We start from the raw sequence: 20,921 nt of genomic DNA on the forward strand, positions 1-20,921 counted from the left end.
ACACACACACACTCTACAAAGAATTTGTGACTCCTCCTAAAATGTATTCACATGTCTGTCGTTCCTATTAGACCACGAGTTTGAGGACAGAGATCACATTAGGAAAGAATGAATAACTAAAAACTTCTGAATTTAGAATTCTGTTCATCTAAATTAGAGATTCAACAGTGTTGACTAAACAGTTCTCCCAAGTGTGGTCCTGGACTCTCCAGGGGATACGTTAGGTCAAAACTATTATCATAATAATACTAAGATGTTATTTGCCTTATTCACTCTCACCTGTCACGCGTGTGCAGTGAAGTATTCCAGAGGCTACATGATGTGTAACATCACAAAAGACTGCAGAAACAGATATGAAAGCTCAGCAGTCTTCTATTGTCAGACATTTAAAAGATATTTTAAAAAAATACAAATTCCACTCATGTCACTAAATGATTTTGGTTTAGAAAATACTTTTCATAAAAATATGCTATTTATTTTACATAATGGTCTACTGTTTTAAAATGAATTAATAAATAGATACGGTTGACCCTTGAACAATGTGGAGGTTAGGGGTGCCGTTGAAAATCTGTATATTACTTACAGTCAGCCCTCTGTGTCAGGGGTTCCACATCTACATATTCACCCAACCTCAGATCACGTAATACTGTAGTATTTACTACTGGAAAAACATCTGTGTCTAAGTGAACTCACAGTTCAAACCCGTGTTATTCAAAGACAATTGCATTTAAAACTTTTGTTTTAATTTCTAATACAATATATATCAATAGACAGAACCCACATAAGAGCTCTTTGGGGTCCTCAGTAATCTTAAAGAATATGAAGGGGTTCTGAGGCCAAGTTTGACAATCACTGGATTAATGTATATTAATAAAATTCTTTGTAAGGAAATGTATAGCTCTTGGCAAGGAAGCCCTTCTACAGAGGTAGCTATCAGAGTCCACTGCAGTTAGAACACCATCTTTGCTAACCTGTTTAAGGGAAAACGTCACTAAAGAGCTACGTGTCGATGGTGACTGCTGAGGCAGGGCTGCTTAAGTGCACATTCTTCTGAAAAAGTGATTAAAACACACTAAGGTATATTTTTTAAAGCATACTTCAAGAGACTCACTGAGCTAAAATGAAGAATTCATTCTAGGTACACACGTAAATAGAACACATAGAAAACACAGGAGATAGTGCAAATGATAAACAGACATCTTCACAGAGTGATAAACTTCTGAAATGATAGACAGTATCTATCTATTCTGCCTGTAAAACATAGTATATATTAAAATATTAAAAATATTAAAAATATTGAGAAAACTATTGTTTACTAACACTACCTAATTCTTTAATAAAGGATGAGGTAGGGACTTCCCTGGTGGCGCGGTGGTTAAGAATCAGCCTGTCAATGCAGGGGACACGGGATCGATCTCTGGTCCCAGAAGATCCCACGTGCCACGGAGCCACTAACCCCATGTGCCACAACTCCTGAGCCTGCGCTCTAAAGCCCGCGAGCCACAACTCCTGAGCCCGCATGCCACAACTACTGAGCCTGCGCGCCTAGAGCCCATGTTCCGCAACAAGAGAACCAACTGCAATGAGAAGCCCACGCACCACAATGAAGAGTAGCCTCCGCTTGCCACAACTAGAGAAAGCCTGCGCACAGAAACAAAGACCCAACGCAGCCAAAAATAAATAAATTAATTAAAATAACATACTCTGTAATGTCCTATATGGGAAAAGAATCTAAAAAAGAGTGGATATATGTATAACTGATTCACTTTGCTGTACACCTGAAACACATTATAAATCAACCGTACCCAATAAAAATTTTAAAAAAAGGATCAGGTGCCCACATCCAGTTTTCAATTATGTAAAACAGTTTCTAATCAAATCTACCTTTTATTTTACCTGTAACTTTCCCAAATAGATGAAAAAGTAAGGACAAGACTAGGGGACACATACTTTCCTCTCCCAGTTTACGACGATGACGACGACAGCTTCCACCATGAACATAATAAATGTTGTTTACTTTATGCCGGGTACAATATCAACTGCTTTGCATTCTCTATCTTATTTAATCTTCACAACAACTCTGTTTATTAGCTATTATCATTCTTGATTTAGGGATGAGAAAACTGAAGTCTAGAGAGATGAAGCACCCCAGGTTACAAAGCTCTGAAGAAGGAAGCTGGGGCTGGAACCAAGGTTTGTGATGCCGTAACTGTGCTTTTAATCACTACCATAAAGCTACAAGGTACTGGATTAAATTCCAATTTGGAACCATGTCCAAGTAAGTCTGATTTCAGTTCTTCAGTTCTGTCATTCCTAAATCCATGTGTATGTTATAAATGTTAAGGTTAAACTATTCATGGATGACACATGAAAACTGTCTACACAAAATGTCTTCTGCCATTATTAGTCAACAAAGGATGTTATGGTCGTCAAGCCCTCAGCCACTGCAGCCGCCTCTGACTGTGCACCCTGAGGGGATTCGGGATGGAGAAAACAGGACACTGGCTCTAGACAGTGAAGGCGCACATCGGAGGAATGATTTCAATGAGCCCAGACTCTTGCATCTTCCCATATGTAGAAAAATCCTACATTCATTAACCTGAGTTTCTTTTCTTTAATTAGCAATAATCTTTTGATGTTCCACTACCTGTTTTTTTTGTTGTTGTTTTGTTTTGTTTTGGCAAAACTCCCATATATCCTGGCTCCTCCCTTACCTCTTCGGAGCAGTCCCTCAGAGCCACCTGAGAGGATTAGGCAACTACTAGTTGCCTCTTAAGAAGCCTGGTAATTTGGCAAGTATGCCAAATAAAACATAATTCTTAACCTTTAGGTTGTGCATTTTTTTTCAGTCGACAAAATTTAGGAGATTGGTGTATCAGAGTTTGCAGAAAAACATTTTATAAAGTGATTTACCAAGCAAAGAGTGACCACATAATGAGAAATTATGTTGTAACTTTTATCTTCTTATTACTTCTGAATAATAACTAATACAGTTTTAGAGTTGGAGATTGCAGAACTCATTTAGCCAGGAGTATCACTTTTTAAAACTGAGGTTTATTTAACTTAGAAACAGTAGCTACTAAGTGCCCTGATACCACATTATGGAACTTAATTTTTTTTTTTAATATTTATTTATTTGGCTGCGCTGGGTCTTAGTTGTGGCCCCCTGCATTGGGAGCCTGCAGTCTTACCCACTGGACCACCAGGAAGTCCCCTTTGGAACTTAATCTTGATTATTTCTTGTGTGCATGTGTGGGCTAGCTTGCTACTTAAAAAAAATACTGATTAAAAAGAAATATCTATTCAAAAAATCTGACACCGAACTAAAATTCTTTTGCTTAATTAGAACGCTCTAAAAGTAGTAGGAATTCTCCTGATTATCAAATTACCACCATAAAAATTAAAGTGTTCCCTCAGTTATTTGAAATGTTATACATAGTATAAAAGCTAAACTTGGTGATTAGATACATGTCTTTTTGATGACTGCTTACTTCTAACAAATGCTAAATTGTTACAAAATCTACTACTAGTTGCCTCTTAAGAAGCCTGGTAATTTAGATGGGTTTTAAAAAACCTTTCCAGGGAGACTTGGCCATTTACTACATGTCTGGTCACATGGAAGAACCACTCACAAGGTTTGTGTCACTTAAATTGCAGAGAACAGAATATTTTGATATTTTATTTCATTAACTTGCTAATATTACATGTTGACAATACATATCACAAAATGCTAAATGTGGTTTGGCTCTTTCTCTTCTTTTCTGCAGTATTTTAACCAAAATTTAGTTTTTTTTAAAAAAAAAAAACCATAAGGGTAACAAAAATGAAATGTTACCTTTTTAACACCAATCTGAACAGCTCTCTCTATTACATCCTGTAAGTCATCTGTAAAAGATGAACCCCACATTAAGAAAATGTAACTAAAAATTCACTTACCCATAATTTAGTTATCCTTTATTGAAAGAAAAATACATAGAAAAATCATATTTATTGAAGTCAAATCAATACTATTTGATGAGTGCTTATCATATAATAAGCAAAGACCTAGCAATACTTTTTTTAAAAAAAGAAACGATATAAGGCAAAATAGAATAGTTATCCATTCAATTGTATTTTTATTCTGTTGACCACAAAGGGGAAAAGTCTGTTTGGCTTTATGGTTTGCCTTTTACGCATATGGTTATCTAAAGTTCTATATTCAAAGTTATAAACTTCTACAGATAAGAAGGGCTTGATAACACTTTGTTGTAATAGGTATTTTATAAATGTTCATGATAATGGTTTACCAATATAGCTTATATGTGCTTCACTTTGTTTATAGTTTTATCCAAGATGCATAATAAATTCTTTAATATCTCAATTGTAAGAGTGGGTGAAGCTTCTTATGGTCTCCCTTGAGTCAGAAAGTTTGTCTTCACAGATAATTTACCTTAATAAAAGAAACATTTACCTTGATGCTTTTGAACCCCCCTATAAATTCCTCTGAACACAGGATCTGTCAAGTTGATACCAATATCTGTGGAAAGCAAAAATAAAACACATAATCATTAAGAGCCTCTATTTGAAACTTTTACTTTAAATAAAAGGTCCTGTTACTAACCTTTTCATTCACACATTCATTCATTCAAACAAAATCTAAGTGCTACTGTTTGTCAGTCACTATGCTTGACACCTGGGATACAAAGAGAAACTCGCTGCAGAATTGGGAAGGCATTCCCATTAACACACAATTAAGAAATCACAAGTAGATACTAGCACTGTGGGACACAGAGGAGGACCACCCAACTTAGTCTGGTAGTTAGCCCAGAAGAGGCTTCCAGAAAGAATGGATTCTTGAACTGAATCTTAAAAGGATGAGTTGGAATTACCCAGTAGAAGACAGAAAATTGCAGATAAGAGGAAGCAGCAGAAGCAAAGCTTCTGGGGTCTGAAATAGCACGGTGATCATGGAGAGCTACAGCCTGTTCTGACTGGTAGAGAGAAGTGTAGGGAAGGGAGTGAGCAGAAAAGGGCAGACTCAGCTATGTTACAGACACTTGTCTTTAAAATACCAGATGCAACAAGAAGCACTGATGGCTTCTAAGATTTGTATTCTGGACATCTCATTCTGGTGTCCTTGTGGAAGGTGGGATCTAAAGGGGGCAAACGGAGTCAGGATAGTTTACTTGGAAACAGGCAAGAGCTCATATCTGCAATGAAGAGAACCTGAGTTAGGGTAATGCGAGTGGAGATGAAAAGAGGGCAATACATTATTTATTTCCTTTATTCACCAAATACTTATGAAGACCAACACTATGTCAAATACTACGTAAGGAGTTAGGGGGTAATGAACAAGACCCGACACTTGGTCCCTGCCTTCCAGGAATTCACAGTCTATATGGGAACTACAAGTATAATTTGTGATATATAAGAGGCTAGACTGTAAGCAACATGAGGCAAGAAATGTTTATCTTCTTCAATGCTGTATCCCTAGAACCTAGCACAATAGTTGGTATATAGTAGGATCTCTATACACTTTTTTTAAAAATTTACTTATTTATTTTTGGCTGTGTGGCTGCGTGTGGGCTCTCTCTAGTTGCGGTGCACAGGCTTCTCACTGTGGTGGCTTCTCTTGTTGTGGAGCATGGGCTGTAGGGCATGCAGGCTTCAGCAGTTATGGCTCATGGGCTTCAGTAGTTGTGGCTCGCGGGCTCTAGAGAGCAGGCTCAGTAGTTGTGGCACACGGGCTTAACTGCTCCGTGGCATGTGGGATATTCCCGGACCAGGGCTTGAACCCGTGTCTCATGCATTGGCAGGCAGATTCTTAACCACTGTGCCACTAGGGAAGCCCTCTCTATACACTTTTAAGCCTGTAAATAATTAGTTTACAGCTTTGTGCTTTGGAGCACAAAGAAGTAGCACTAAGTTTTGGCAAGAATGATGAAAAAGGTTCACAGAAGAGCTAGATCTTGAAAGCTAAAGCTTAGAAGCTGACAAACAGAAAGGGCATTCTACATAGAGGTGTGTGTAGGTACACACTGACTGCATCTGGAGAACTGGAAGAGACTCACTGTGCCTGTGGAGCTGAGGTTCACAATGCAGAGCGATTCTGCAGTGCCCCTCTTCTTCTAACCCCTCCCCTCCCCGCTTTCCCCCACCCCAACATTCAGCAATGTCTGTATTCATTTCTAGTTGTCACACAGAGGGGAGTGCTACTGCCATCTAGGCTTGAGGCCATGGGTGCTGCTAAATATCCTACAATGCACAGGATAGCCTCTCACAACAAAGAATAATCTGACCCCCACACCAAGTGCCGTTCTTGATAAATCCTGCTGCAGAGTATAAGGATAAGGTGACGAGGGGAATAAAGAGATGTGAAGTCAGCTTGTGATGGCCACGGGCAACAAAAACACCTTCCCTATTTAAAATATACACCCTTTAGCTTTTAGCACTAGGAGAACCTCCAGGTTCATGGCTGGGTAGGACAGTTGCCTACCCACAGACCCCCAAATTATTTCTGCTGAGTTTCAGCTGCTTCTTGGTATATTCTCACTCTGATTCCTACCAAGCTAGCCCTCAACAAGCTGTGCTGCTTCAACATTAAGCCGGACCTTGAGAGAGGAATGGAAATTTGGATAATCCAAGAGACGGTGGGGAGAGTATTCTAGTCATTTGTAACAGCAAGTGAACGGCACAATGCACAAAACTTCAACGATATTTGGGCAACAGCATATACGTCAATAGAGGGCACGAGATGAGTGCACAGTCGATACCCTTTAGGGGGGCTATTAACACACCAATGTTAATGAATACTATAAATACAAGGTGGGGGGGTTCAGTGGAATGGCCCCAATCACAAGAAATCAGCATCTACTTCCTTTCCAAGTAAGGAGAGGGGCAGCCTGAGAAAGAAGCCAGGGAACAGAGCAGGGGTCCTTCTGCTGCAGTGACCCTTCCCACGGTCAGTCTACACCCACCCACCACGGGTGAGCATTCAGGAGCATAGAAACGGCCTGTGTCTCTTCTAGTCCGTTACCCCTTTGTGCAGCAAAGAGATCAGAATTTTTCTAAAGCAATCTTTTGCTAGAAAACGAAGTGAAAGACAAATGAAACAGCGGCAAGCAAATTTAGTGAACTTTATGATACTAATTTTAAAAGCAAATTGAAGATTAACTGGAGGCTCAATTTATGAAGCCTTCCTGTGTCCCTGTCTCAACCCTAACAGGACTGGATGCTAAATCCTTCTTCCATGCTCCGCCTGAGGCCAACTCCAGGTGATGCCACTTCTTCTTAGAACCTACCTCTTCCTGACACGGGTCAGTCTTTGGGGCCCCGAGTCATAGTGTACATCAAAGATCTATATTCAGCTTTGGACCCAGGTGAGCCTTGGGCTTTACGATATCCTGCACTGGCTCAGCCACCAATTTCTTCCTTTTTACGTAAGAATCTCTTGTGACTTAAATAGCTCTTGGCCCTTTCCTTTCTGACATGTGGTTTGCCTGAAGTGTATTCCCCAGCCAGTTACTCAAGCTGCTTTCTATCCTCTGATGAATAGGCTGCTTCACCTTAGTCAAGCTTGGTGAAGGGGCTCAGGATGTCACCCCAAAATATGCCGCTTTGCCATATTGGTTATTTTGAGCTGAAGGCACTTAAGAAACAGCAAATGCAGGAAAGGATCCCTAATCTCTCCTTTTCTACCCAAAATAGGTCATAAAATTTCCCATGAGAAAGGTACTCTCCCTGTACCAGGAAGAGAAGAACATTCTCATCACCAGAGACTGGGAGTCAAGTCGAAATGGATCTGTACAGCCGAACTCAAAGTAACTCCTATCTTCCATTAGTTTCCCCATTTTTTCCTAGTCACTGTCCCACAATTTACATAATTTAAGTCCCTTTGTCTTATCACATCCCCACTTGGCCTTTTGGTAAGCCTTCTGGTCTAAAAGCTGCTTTGGGTTTTCATTTTCCTTTTGAAAACTCCCATGTGCATGAAAAAAAAAAAGTATGCTTTTCTCCTGTTAATCTGCCTTATGTCAGTTTTATTCTTAGGCCCAGCCACAGAACCTAAGAGGGTAGGAGGAAGTTTTTCCTCCCCTACGGAGGCAAGTAGCTTCTTTTTCTGGACACTGTGATTCACTCTGTCTCCTCTCTCCTATCCTGCCGTGGCCTCTGGGCCTCTCACTCCCCACCCACCGACTCCCCAGAGAACACCAACAGAGTGATTAAGATAATTAACAAGTCAACATAGAGGAGTCAAAGAAAAGTTCAAATTGATCATCAAAAAACATTCAATCTGGGCCTCCCTGGTGGCGCAGTGGTTGAGAGTCCACCTGCTGATGCAGGGGACGCGGGTTCGTGCCCCGGTCCGGGAAGATCCCACGTGCCGCGGAGCGGCTGGGCCCGTGAGCCGTGGCCGCTGAGCCTGCGCGTCCGGAGCCTGTGCTCCGCAGCGGGAGAGGCCGCAGCAGTGAGAGGCCCGCGTGCCGCAGCTTTGGAGTCAGAATTCTTGGAATTATGACTCATCAGCTGAATGATTCTGGGCAAATGAGGAGGCCTCTGAGCCTCAGTTTTCTCACTAGTAGGGTGGGCATAAAATTTCTCCTTCCAGGAGTGAAATGTGGCTCAAATTGGAAAATGAATGTTAAAGTATCTTGCAAATTAAAAGCCTTATAAAATGTAATTATTGTTATTATCATTACCGGGCACAGTATAAATTCTGTAACATGCGAACAACAAATGGAATTTTAGTCAAGAGTGGCTATCCTGTCACACTACCTTAAGTGGTTAACACCCCCACTCAAGACCTCATTATTAAACAGCCAAATGTCAGTCAGTTTGCTTATGATTCAGGATGCAACCACGAAAATAAACCACTCAAAATCCTATTTAACTTGTTCGAAATGTTCTGATATATAAGGGACAGTATCTTTTAAATTAAAAAATTCCTATCAGATGTATGCCTATTGTCAGTAAACTTAAAAAAATTAAATCCTGTACAAACCGACTTCTAGCTTGAAAAACTAAGTACGTAAGAGGTAAGGGTGAGAGAGCACGACAGGAAGAAAAAAGGCAAAGCAGAAAATCACTAACTCTGATTGGGGGGGAATACTGAGGGATTCATACATTTAGTAGCATGCCATCTTATAAGGATAAGTAATGCTTCTTTTCCATTAATTTTCTCCTTAATCAGCTGGCTTTAAAAGCATTACTGCATTACTGCTAAAAACTGTTGCCAGTATTAATGAGTTTATTTTTCAAAACAATATAAGAGTGGAAAACTGTTTTTAACCAAAAGAAAAATACACCTCCAAACCGATGCCTCACTGGTCTCAGTGAATCATGTCATACCACTGTCGCCATGATCTAGGGGTACAAAGGGACAGCAAGTAGAGAATTTACGATTATTTTAGCCTTTAGATATAACTTCAAGTTTACAGGAAATAAAAGCAATTAGAGAGCAAGCTAACCACCACTACATGGCAGACCAAGTTGCTTCTGCAAGGCAGTGCCATGAAGAAATGCAGTAGATCAAGGGGTTGGCAAGTTACGGCCTGCGCGCCATTGCCTATTTTTGTTTGCCTCTAAGGTAAGAATCGTTTTTTTAAAAGTTGGAAAAAAAAAGTCAAAAGAAGAATAGCTCTTATGACATGTAAAAATTATAAGAAACTAAGGTTTCACAGTGTTCACAAAGTTTTATTAGAACACGGCCACACCCATTTGTTTATATAGTATCTATCTCTGGCTGTTTTTGAGTGACAGGTCAGAGCTGAGTAGTTGCAACAGAGATATATGGCCTGCAAAATAAAAAATATATACCATATGACCCTTTTAAGGGAAAGCTGGCCAATTTCTGTGCTAGATTAAAAATCTGAAGGACACTCAAATGCATGGCTCCAGATTCGATATTGTTTTGGACAAGACCACCTTGTAAAAGAGGCTCCAGAGAGATCCTTTGCCCCTTCTTCCACGTGAGGACACAGTAAGAGGGCAGCAGCCACGAACCAGGAAGAGGGTCCTCACCAGAACGTAATCATGCTGGCACTCTGATCTTAGATTTCCCAGCCTCCAGAACTGTGAGAAATAAACTTCTGTTGTTTATAAGCCACCCAGTCTGTGCTATTTTGTTACAACAGCTCAAAACAGACTAAGACAACCTATGACATCACCTTCTCTCTCAATCTGTATGTACCAAGTAGGCGGATTTTATCTCCTAACCTCTCAATCTGTGCACTCTTTTCCATCTCCACTACCACCGTTACACTTGCAACCAACTCCAGCTTGGATGCTACTCTGACCCCCTTTCATTCTGTTCTCTGCCTGACTGAAGGTTTCTTTTCATTCATAAATCAGATCATGGTACTCTTACCTGTCACTCCTGATACATCCTTAACATGGTAGGATCTTAGCTCTGCAAACCTCTAGCTGATTCTGTACAATTCTCCCTCCTCCCTCAACCCCTTCCCCATTTCTCTCTGCTCCAGACCCACTGGTCTTCTTTCAGTTTCTCAAAAGTGCTATGCACCCTCCTGCTACAGAATGTTTGCACAGGCTGTTGTATTTGGAACCTTCCCCCTACCTTTCTTTGTCTACTTAACTCTTAATCTTTCAGAGCTCAGTCCAAGTGACACTTCCTCAAGAAGTCTTTTCTGACCTCCCAGTCTAAGGTCTGTTCCTCATCAAATGCCCAGAGAACCATATTCCTTCTCTTCAGTGCCCTCTTCTCTGTCACTGCAGTAAAGTCATTAGTGCACTTAAGAGGCTGTCTCCACCACAAGACTGTAACCTAGTTTCTACCCACCACTGAGTCCTACATTTTGCACATCAGGTGGCACACAGCAGAGATTCAGTAAATATTTGTAGAATGAATGAATGAATGACCAGGTTGCTCAAGGGAATCCAAGACAGGAAATAGAAAATAAGGTCCAGGGCTTCCCTGGTGGCGCAGTGGTTGAGAATCCGCCAACCGAAGCAGGGGACACGGGTTCGTGCCCCAGTCCGGGAAGATCCCACATGCCGCGGAGCGGCTGGGCCCGTGAACCATGGCCGCTGAGCCTGCGCTTCCGGAGCCTGTGCTCCACAGAGGGAGAGGCCACAACAGTGAGAGGCCCGCGTACCACAAAAAAAAAAAAGAAAAAGAAAATAAGTTCCAGTCCCTAGCGAGATGGGATTCGTAAGAGATGGCCAGCAGCCCCAATCAGCCTGCTTCTAGGGACATAGGGCAGGATCAGAATCCCGTTAAAATAACACAACTATAGGTAAATCTTAGATACCTAATAGCCCCCAGCTGGTTGGCCCCAAGGGGTAGTTGCTACTAATTACTGCCAGCTGCTCACTGGCTCATTTGGTGGGAGGGAGATAGGAATCACCTTAAACCTATGCTTCTCAAACGAGGGGTATTCCAAAGAGTATGTAACACCCTGAGATTCCCTAGAGTATCAATTTTACTTTGGAAGATTTAGGGGATAAAATATCTTTTAATTCTAAAAGGGCACTATGTTATTTCAAAGTTAAACACAAGACATCCACAGAAATTTTGTAAATGCATCAAGATTTACACATCACTGCTGCCACCCCATCACCCCTGGGGTATACTCCACTCTATGTCCTTAAGTGACCTTTGGTGGGTGAGTTTCAGAGCATGAACCAGCCAGCACTGAAAAGGGAGCTTCCACTCCATCCCAAGTTCTACCACTTTGCAATGATTGAGCATAGATTCTTATTACTATTCAGACTGAGGGTGCAGTCATCTGTGGTGTGATACTCAATGTCACAGAAATTAGTCTCAAGTATAACCGAGGACACAATGTTGAAGTGTCCTCTAGGAGGGAGCAGTGTTTCCCATAACACACAAATACATCTGCTTCCGGCCCTCCTTCCCCACATTAGAAACCCTGGTTGTACAGCCATTGGTTATGCCATTTGAGAAGGGGGAAATTTAGGATTACAACCTGGTGAGAGTCAGCTGTCCTAAATCAAAATCTAAGGCTGCTCTTATAACACTGGTTTTTCTATTACTATTATTAAATTTTAAAAATTTTGGCCGTGCCAGGCATCTTGTGGGATTTCAGCTGCCCGACCAGGGACTGAACCCGAGCAATGGCAATAAAATCGCCAAATCCCAACCCCTAGACCACCAGGGAACTTCCTTCACTGGTTTAATTCTTCATGCAACTGTTCCATGTAAAGCTTGTTCATGGACCAATTGTCCATGGGCCTAATATGTTGTTTTCCAAAGTACTGCTCTTGACTATTCTGGGCAGAGATTTATGTAGTGATTCATAGGCAGAACTTTTTAAATGGCGTGGAATAAATATTAACTATCAGTAAGTTACAAAACAAAGAATGTATAGTATGATTCCATTTTTGTTGTAAAAAAGACAAACACATCAGATATGTTTGCACATTTTTATGATTCTGTATAAATTTAAAAATATGGGAAGGATATAAACTTTAGACACCGGTTACCTCAAGAGAGTGGAAATGAAGGCGAGCATACAAAAAAAAAAAAAATTGTTCCAACTGAACCCACCTTAAGAAGTCTTTTCTAGCTTATCTGGTTGAGATTCCTTTATAAATTTTCTTACGAACTTAGTACTAAAATAACACATCTTGTTTTACCCACTCATTCATACTTCCATTGAACAGTCACTGTACTAAGCCCCTGGGAAACAAAGATAAATACCACCAAGTATCTGCCTTAAAAGAGTGTGGTCTAGTGGGAAAGGCAGATACATATTTTAATTATAAAATAACGGGGTAAAGTAAAGGGTAGAGTTATGTAGTCTTACAGAACAGGTAAAAATCAAAACAGGCAAGAGGATACTAGAGGCAGAGGGGACATTACGACCCCAAGCTGCCACTCTAAAACCTTATCATAGGCAAGAAACAGCACCTCCAAGTGTTTATAGAGCATAAAAAGATGAGGCCGAAAAAGTGGGCAGGACCAGACCACAGAAAGGCTCTGTTTGCTATGTTAAGGCACTTCAACTGTCCTGAGGACAGTGACTGAAAGGTCTGAAGCACAAGAAAAATGTAGCTGACTTGGTTTTTATAAAGACCACTCTGGAGGCTACATAGAGGATGGATTTAAGCAGGGATTTAGTTTTTTTATTACAATAAAAACACAAACCTTTAAAAGAAAAAAATAATTGTCTTTTCTTTGTGGGGTGTTTCATGGCTCTTTCCCCATCTCCCCCATCAATTATATCACAGATTACAATAAACAGGCTGAGAGACACCACTCCTGGAAAGTGTCTAAACCTCTGATGACCTTCCCATCCCCCAACCCTACCCCAGGCTCTCCCACAGCATTTTTAAAAACCTCTTTTGTGGCACTTTAACAATGTGCCACTTAAACATTCTCCTCTGCATTTGCTTTGACTGTACATACCTCTCCAGTCTGAAAACTAACTGCACCACTAGATTCTTTTTATAATTCCACATACTTACCACAATGTCTCTGTAAAAAATATTGTCTAAAGAAACTCTTAGATCTAAGTTTATAATCCTAAGCTCTCTCCTGAGTGCCAGACATTTCCAATTGCCCCAGTAAATGTCTCCACCTGGAAGTCCTGTAAGAATCTCAAATTTAACCCAACCCAAATGGATCTCGTTACATCTCCCACCCACTGCCAAACTACCCATGCTTCCATTTCATGTTTAGGTATTTATCCCAACACCGAGTCATCTCTGACTGTTCACTCTTCCTTACCTGCTATAAACACTCAGCTGCTAAATGCTGCATATGCACCTCTCTTCCATTTCTCTCTCCCTTTTCCAGTGCCTTTGTTCAAGCTCTGAAATGCTTCCCTGTCTCTCCCTATGACCCACCAAACCTACACAACAGCCGTCAGGATTACCTTACTAAAGCAGAGACGTGATCACTGTCGTTTTCCACCTTCAGGTAGCTGGAAACTTCACAAAGACAAGGATCATGCCCAGCTTTACCCACTGCTGTATCCCATAGCTCAAGGCTCCCAATATGTAACTGGCATTCAATGATTTACTTAATGAATGCTCCTTGTCAAAAGCCTTCAGTGAAGCTCTTTTCTATACACAGAAAATTAAACTAAGCAACACATTCGAGTTCCAAGTCACCCTTCCAATCCTGGCTCTTACAACCTCCCCCAGGCTTTCCTAAGTCTGGTACTAAATATGCTTACTCCTTTAGGTCCTGTCGAATTCTCCATCTCTTGTTCTACCGATGCTGAATGGATTAGTGTACTTGCCAAGTATAAAACTTGTTTCTCTTCCCACTGTGTATGTCCTCCAGTTCCCCCACCAGATGGTGATGCCAGCAGAGCAGGGGCCATGTCTGTGTTCCTAGGCCAGTGCCTGGCCCACCAGAGGGGCCCAGTAACTGTGATATGAATTAGTGAGTCAACGAGTCCCTCAAGCCATCCTCATCTCCGCCAAGGAAACGGGAAACCGCGAGGAGGTGCACGTGGGACGGAGAATATAGTGACATGCCTTTCGTTTGCTTTTTAGTAGTTTTGCTTCCTTTTTTTAAATTGAACACAACACATATGTTGGAAAGAGCATAAATCGTAACTGCGCAGCTCGTGAATTTTCACAAAGAAGCACACCTGTGAAGCCAGCACCCATACTGAGATCCAAAACATTATCGACACCTAGAGGCCTCCCCGCACTCCCCTCCACGGAGTGCACTTTCAACCCTCAAAAAGCCGGAGAACTCACGTCCTGCGCCCTGTGGCCGCGGTGCGCGAGGCCCAAGAACCGAAAGAAAGGCCCCAAACACGGGAAAAGTCTTACCTACGAATTTGAAGCGACTCATGACTGCGGCCCTGGCTCCTCCCTGACGGAAGCGGAAGCGGCCGGCCGTCGGCCCGCCCCCCGTCAGCCCCGCCCCGTCGCCGCCGACGTCCGGTTTCCCAGTAGCCCCCGCGGCCGCTGAAGGTCAGCAGGCAGTCATGGCGTTCTCGGCGCCGGCTGCCTACCTGACCCACCAGCAGAAGGTGCTGCGGCTTTATAAGCGGGCGCTGCGCCACCTGGAGTCGTGGTGCATCCACAGGTGGGCGAGGGGGACCCAGGGCGCGGGGAGGTGACCGCGGGGGCCGCCACAGAGGCTGAGAGGCTCTGGGGACCGAGCGGCTCAAGGACTTCTGGGACGGGGTTGGAAGGCGGCCCCTCGCCCCGCGGAGCTCCCCCCTAGACCCGGGTTCGAATGCAGGTTTCGTCGCCGACATCTGGGACACTTTGAAGACTTGTTTATCTGGCCCGGGCCTCAGTTTTCTAATTAGGAAAACGGACGCGGGACCCAGCGCAGAGGGTTGCATGACGATTAAGAGAAAGGAAGTGCCAAAAATGGAAATGGTTATGCTTCCAGCATGCTGATATGGTTTAGCTTATCCAATCTTTAGGACAACCTTAAGATATAGGTACTGTTATTAACTCTTATGGAGGAGGAACCCATGGCCTAAAGACTTTAAATAATTTACCCTAGGTTACATAGCTAGGAAACAGTCTTAAGCTATCTGACTCCATAGCCTACTTTTGTAACTTTGTAGTCTAAATGTTTTTCTCTTGTCACCATCCATCACTGTTGCCTGCTTCAAGCCCTTGTCATCTGTGACCTGGATTATCAAAGCCCCATTACTACTGGGCCATAAAAAAGAATGAAATAATGTCATTTGCAGCAACATGGATGGACTTAGAGATTATATATTAAGTGAAGTAAGTCAAACGGAAAGATAAATATCACTTATATGTGGAATCTAAAAGAAGGTACAAATGAACTTAATTACAAAACAGAAACAGACTCACAGACAAAGAAAAATGTATGGTTACCAAAGGGGAAATTGGGGGGAGGGATAAATTAGGAGTTTGGGATTAGCAGATACAGACTACTGTATATAAACTAAACAAAAGGGTCCTACTGTATAGCACAGGGAACTATATTTAATATCTTGTGATAAACTATAATGGAAAAGAATATGGAAAAGTATATATATGTATGTATAATGGAATCACTTTGCTGTACACCAGAAACTAACACAACATTGTAAATCAACTACAATAAAAAATTTTTTAAAGTTAAAAAAAATTTTAAAGCCCCATAAATGACCTCTGCCCATGGTTTCTTCTAGAACCTGACCAAAACTTGCCTAAGGTCAGGCAGCTATTGTCAGAGTCAGAATTCAAACCCAGGTCTGTCTGATTTGAGCAACACTTTGCACCACGTATCAGTAATACGTGCCTTCTACATCTTTGTGTCTCCAGAATTTAGCACAGTGCCTAGCACAAGGTAGGAGGAAATGCAGTAAGTTGTCATTGAATGAATGTTGAATGATCCTACAGAGGCGATAGAGGAGACAGGGGAAAGGGGTTAGGTTATATTTATCAGTAATACAGTAGCTTTTTGTTGCTGGTGTTTGGGGGGCTGCCAGGGAAGCCGTCGTAATGATGCGGCTGCTCCCTTGACAGGGTCCTGGGAGGGGCTGGGAAGTCACGCTGCTCACCTGAAAGGTGTTAGTGGAAGTATCACCTCCTGTCAGACAGTAATACTGCCTGATTGAGTAGATGACATTTCTAATCTCCAAAATCATTTTGGTTTAAGGGACAAATACCGGTACTTTGCTTGTTTGATGAGAGCTCGGTTTGATGAACACAAAAATGAAAAGGACATGGTGAAGGCCACCCAGCTGCTGAGGGAGGCAGAGGAAGAGTTCTGGCACTGTCAGCATCCTCAGCCATACATCTTCCCTGAGTCTCCTGGAGGTACCTCCTATGAGAGATACGAGTGTTACAAGGTAGGTGAGGACCACAGGTGTCTCAAATCCCAAACCTCAGCCTTGGAAACCACTTGCCCTTTTAGGGGCAGCTAGGACCTTTCTTTCCTGACAGTTACACTTTTTGTTTTCAGTGTCAGTTTTCTCTCTCCCAGATGCCATCACGACTTTTCTTTCCAAATTCAGTGCCGAGGTCTTGCAGTAAACTTTCCGGCAAAGCAGAGTGCTAAAGGAATTGGTAAATAACTCACTTTTGGACCTTAAAGTTAACCAGTTTCAATTGGTGCTTAGTATTCTAAGTGATATTTCCAAATAACATACAGCCAGGTTGGATCTTTAGAGAACTCAGGTAGGGGACGAATGATGCCAGTTCTCTTTGGACTGACCTTGCTGTTTTTCATCCCTAGGCTGTTTCACTCTAAGGCATTCTCCTTTGTCTCGGTGCTCTGCTGTTTATTGCTTAATGTCAGAAACAGTCTGGTACTTGGAATGGTTATAAAAATGCACCTTGATTTTTGTCTTCTGTCTCTTGAGCAGGCCCTACCCTTGACATGTAAATGTGTCCTGTGGAATGACGCTGTGATTTCCTCTCCTGACAGGTTCCCGAGTGGTGCTTAGATGACTGGCATCCTTCCGAGAAGGCAATGTATCCTGATTACTTTGCCAAGAGAGAGCAGTGGAAGAAACTGCGGAGAGAAAGCTGGGAGCGAGAGGTGAGTCTTGCCTGTGTTTTACCATGTAGTTCGGCCCACATGGTCAACACCTGGAAGGAGCTGAGGTTTGGTTCCCCATGTGCAGAGGTCCAGATTCCAGCTCCGACAGTTACTCTGGCCCCTTGCCTCTCAGATATACTTTCTCTTTCAAGTGTGTTAAATGTAACATTTACAGCCATGTTAGAAATAGGTTAAAATGTGATCCCTGGTCTTTTGGCTTTTCTGTTCTCTAATTTTGCTTCTTCCCTCCTTCCCCTCCATAGTCCTCTGCCTGACCTTGCTCTACCCTACAGTCCCTTAACCTTCTCCACCAGCACCTTGGGTATTTTTCCACTCATGATGTCTGATTTATAATTTTAAAAAGTCAATCTTGCTGTAGTGTGAAAAATATATTGGAGAGGGCAAGTGGAGAATTGGAGAGACCAGTTTGGGGTTATTGCAGTTGGTCACTGTGATAACCACTTCTCCCCAAAACATACCTCCTTTACCAATTCCATCTCTTTGACATTATTAAACAGCACACGTGCTTGAGGCTCAGATTAGCCATAATCCAGAGTTGGGTTTTTTTGGAAGAAGCTTCAAAAAAATCATGGATCTCCGGGCTTCCCTGGTGGCGCAGTGGTTGGGAGTCTGCCTGCCGATGTAGGGGACGCGGGTTTGTGCCCGGGTCCAGGAAGATCCCACATGCTGTGGAGCGGCTGGGCCCGTGAGCCATGGCCGCTCAGCCTGCGCGTCCGGAGCCTGCGCTCCACAACGGGAGAGGCCACGACAGTGAGAGGCCCGTGTACCGAAAAAAAAAAAAAAATCATGGATCTGGAAAGTGGGTATCTTAGGTCTCCTCCTCTATTAGGACAGTGATGGTCTCGGAGATCGCTGGAAAAGGGGTAGCTGGGCAATGGGGGCAGAACTGAGCACACTTGTACCTGTGACTTGTTATTTCTTGTCCTCATTGCTATTTGGGGGGCTTTTAAATTAACATCCCTAATGTATTCAAATTGAAGTTTCTTAATAGTCCTTTTGGAGACCTCTTAGCTGAGACACAAAAATGAACATTTTTGGAGGGAAAGAGGAGGGGGGACCATAACAAGGGGGAATTGGAATGGTAATTGTCAGGGTTTTGCTTAATGAGTAAGAGGTGGGATATGAGGGTTTGTTCTCAGCATTGCTGTTTTAAGAATGGGAAAACATTTAAGGAGAACAGCTTTTGTGTCCGAGTTAAAATGTGGGCATAAAGTTAATGCAGGTATAGAGTCCCTCCCATCAAGCCTCTTAGATAGCCTCATCCACCAGAGGGCAGACAGCAGAAGCAAGAAGAACTACACTTCTGCAGCCTGTGGAACAAAAACCACATTCACAGAAAGACAGACAAGATGAAAAGGCAGAGGGCTATGTACCAGATGAAGGAACAAGATAAAACCCCAGAAAAACAACTAAATGAAGTGGAGATAGGCAACCTTCCAGAAAAAGAATTCAGAATAATGATAGTGAAGATGATCCAGGACCTCGGAAAAAGAATGGAGGCAAAGATGGAGAAGATGCAAGAAATGTTTAACAAAGACCTAGAAGAATTAAAGAACAAACAGAGGTGAACAATACAATAACTGAAATGAAAACTACACTAGAAAGAATCAACAGGAGAATACCTGAGGCAGAAGAATGCATAAGTGATCTGGAAGACAGAAAGGTGGGATTCACTGCTGCGGAACAGAATGAAGAAAAAAGAATGAAAAGAAATGAAGACAGCCTAAGAGACCTCTGGGACATCATTAAATGCAACAACATTCGCATTATAGGGGTCCCAGAAGGAGAAGAGAGAGAGAAAGGACTGGAGAAAATATTTGAAGAGATTATAGTCTAAAACTTCCCTAACATGGAAAAGGAAATAGCCACCCAAGTCCAGGAAGCGCAGAGAGTCCCATACGGGATAAAACCAAGGAGAAACACAGCGAGACACATAGTAATCAAATTGGCAAAAATTAAAGACAAAGAAAAATTATTGAAAGCAGCAAGGGAAAAACAAAAAATAACATACAAGGGAACTCCCATAAGGTTAACAGCTGATTTCTCAGCAGAAACTCTACAAGCCAGAAGGGAGTGGCATGATGTACTTAAAGTGATGAAAGGGAAGAACCTACAACCAAGATGACTCTACCCGGCAAGGATCTCATTCAGATTTGAGGGAGAAATCAAAAGCTTTACAGACAAGCAAAAGCTAAGAGAATTCAGCACCACCAAACCAGCTCTACAAAAAATGATAAAGGAACTTCTCTAAGTGGGAAACACAAGAGAAGAAAAGGACCTACAAAAACAAACCCAAAACAATTAAGAAAATGGTCATAGGAACATACATATTGATAATTACCTTAAACGTGAATGAATTAAATGCTCCAACCAAAAGACACAGGCTTGCTGAATGGATACAAAGACAAGACCCATATATATGCTGTCTATAAGAGACCCACTTCAGACCTAGGGACACATACAGACTGAAAGTTAGGGTATGGAAAAAGATATCCCATGCAAACGGAAATCAAAAGTGAGCTGGTGTAGCAATTCTCATATCAGATAAAATAGGCTTTAAAATGAAGAATGTTACAAGAGACAAGGAAGGACACTACGTTTAAAAAAAAGAAGATAATGCAGGTATATACAAACAACACTTTTCAGTAGTGAGGATCAGGGCGTGTCACGTGACACAGTAGAAACAATGCCAACACTTCCCTGTAGCAGAGAGATTGGACAGTCAGTTCAACTCCTTTTCTAATTGTTCCTTCCTTACCCCCCCCCTTCTAGGTTAAGCAGCTGCAGGAGGAAACTCCGCTTGGTGGTCCCAGAACTGAAGCTTTGCCCCCAGCCCGAAAGGATGGTGATTTGCCCCCACTGTGGTGGCATGTTGTGACCAGGCCCCGGGAGCAGCCCATGTAGAGAAAGAGAGGAAGATGCCTCACCAGTCAACGCTCGCAAGTGAATAAGTTACAGGAAATACACTTGCCCTAATAAAATAACTCCATATGGTATGACTGACGTGTTCTTCTGAGGAGTAACATGATGCCAGGTGACTGGACCACTGTCGGTTTCTTAGCAGTTGTGCATATAAAGAAAAGTACCTGAAACGTAGTCACATGTATTCTGTTCTTCCCCATTAAGTCATATTGATAACCCGTGCTATCGAGGGAAAACTACAGCAGAACCGGATACAAGATTTTCTCTGAAGATTTAGTTGAACAAACTTGAGTTGAAGGCTTAAACTAGCTATAGTGACTGGAGGGCATAAGAAGCCAAGAAGAGGCATGCCAATACTGAGGACATAAGATACCTTTTCTGTTTTCTAGATTCCACTAATGGAATTTTAGCTCTGATTAAAGGACTACTGTAAGAAGCACACATTCAGCAAATAAGCATGGAGTTTATGGGGTCCTCAGGAGTGGAGTCTGATGGCATCCAGTGTGGATGACGCTTTTGTGACACACACTTTGGAGGC

General features: G+C 42.3%; 2 protein-coding genes across 7 annotated transcripts in view; one reads left to right on the forward strand and one right to left on the reverse strand.

Moving 5' to 3' along the window:
* Positions 1–15,108, reverse strand: part of TATDN1 (TatD DNase domain containing 1) — a 42,146-nt gene extending 27,038 nt beyond the window's left edge. For 2 of the 6 annotated variants that reach the window (XM_067017475.1, XM_067017474.1), the window contains exon 1: positions 280–334. Coding sequence is in view for 2 of the 6 variants with exons in the window: in XM_059043425.2 (XP_058899408.1) it covers positions 3,836–3,885; positions 4,451–4,516; positions 14,752–14,773 (138 nt within the window). In the remaining 4 variants the exon portion in view is untranslated. Of the gene's footprint in view, positions 1–279; positions 335–3,835; positions 3,886–4,450; positions 4,517–14,751 lie in introns of those variants that run through there. The other 4 variants (XM_059043425.2, XM_059043427.2, XM_059043426.2 and 1 more) reach the window with 4 other exon arrangements.
* NDUFB9 (NADH:ubiquinone oxidoreductase subunit B9) lies at positions 14,847–20,457 on the forward strand. Its single transcript, XM_059043429.2, has 4 exons — positions 14,847–15,010; positions 16,556–16,748; positions 17,327–17,440; positions 20,234–20,457. Exons 1-4 carry the CDS (start codon positions 14,910–14,912, stop codon positions 20,363–20,365), a joined length of 540 nt encoding a protein of 179 aa, XP_058899412.1. The 5' UTR covers positions 14,847–14,909; the 3' UTR covers positions 20,366–20,457.
* Positions 20,458–20,921: the final 464 nt, after the last annotated feature.

This window comes from Kogia breviceps, chromosome 17, assembly GCF_026419965.1.
Source record: "Kogia breviceps isolate mKogBre1 chromosome 17, mKogBre1 haplotype 1, whole genome shotgun sequence".
Classification (NCBI taxonomy): Eukaryota; Metazoa; Chordata; class Mammalia; order Artiodactyla; family Physeteridae; genus Kogia; species Kogia breviceps.

Coding starts and splice junctions, on each gene's coding strand:
- NDUFB9 (XM_059043429.2), top strand. CDS start 14,910: ATGGCGTTCTCGGCGCCGGCTGCCTACCTGACCCACCAGCAGAAGGTG. Junction 16,749..17,326: donor AGAGATACGAGTGTTACAAG/GTAGGTGAGGAC, acceptor CTCTCCTGACAG/GTTCCCGAGTGGTGCTTAGA. Junction 17,441..20,233: donor GAGAAAGCTGGGAGCGAGAG/GTGAGTCTTGCC, acceptor CCCCCCTTCTAG/GTTAAGCAGCTGCAGGAGGA.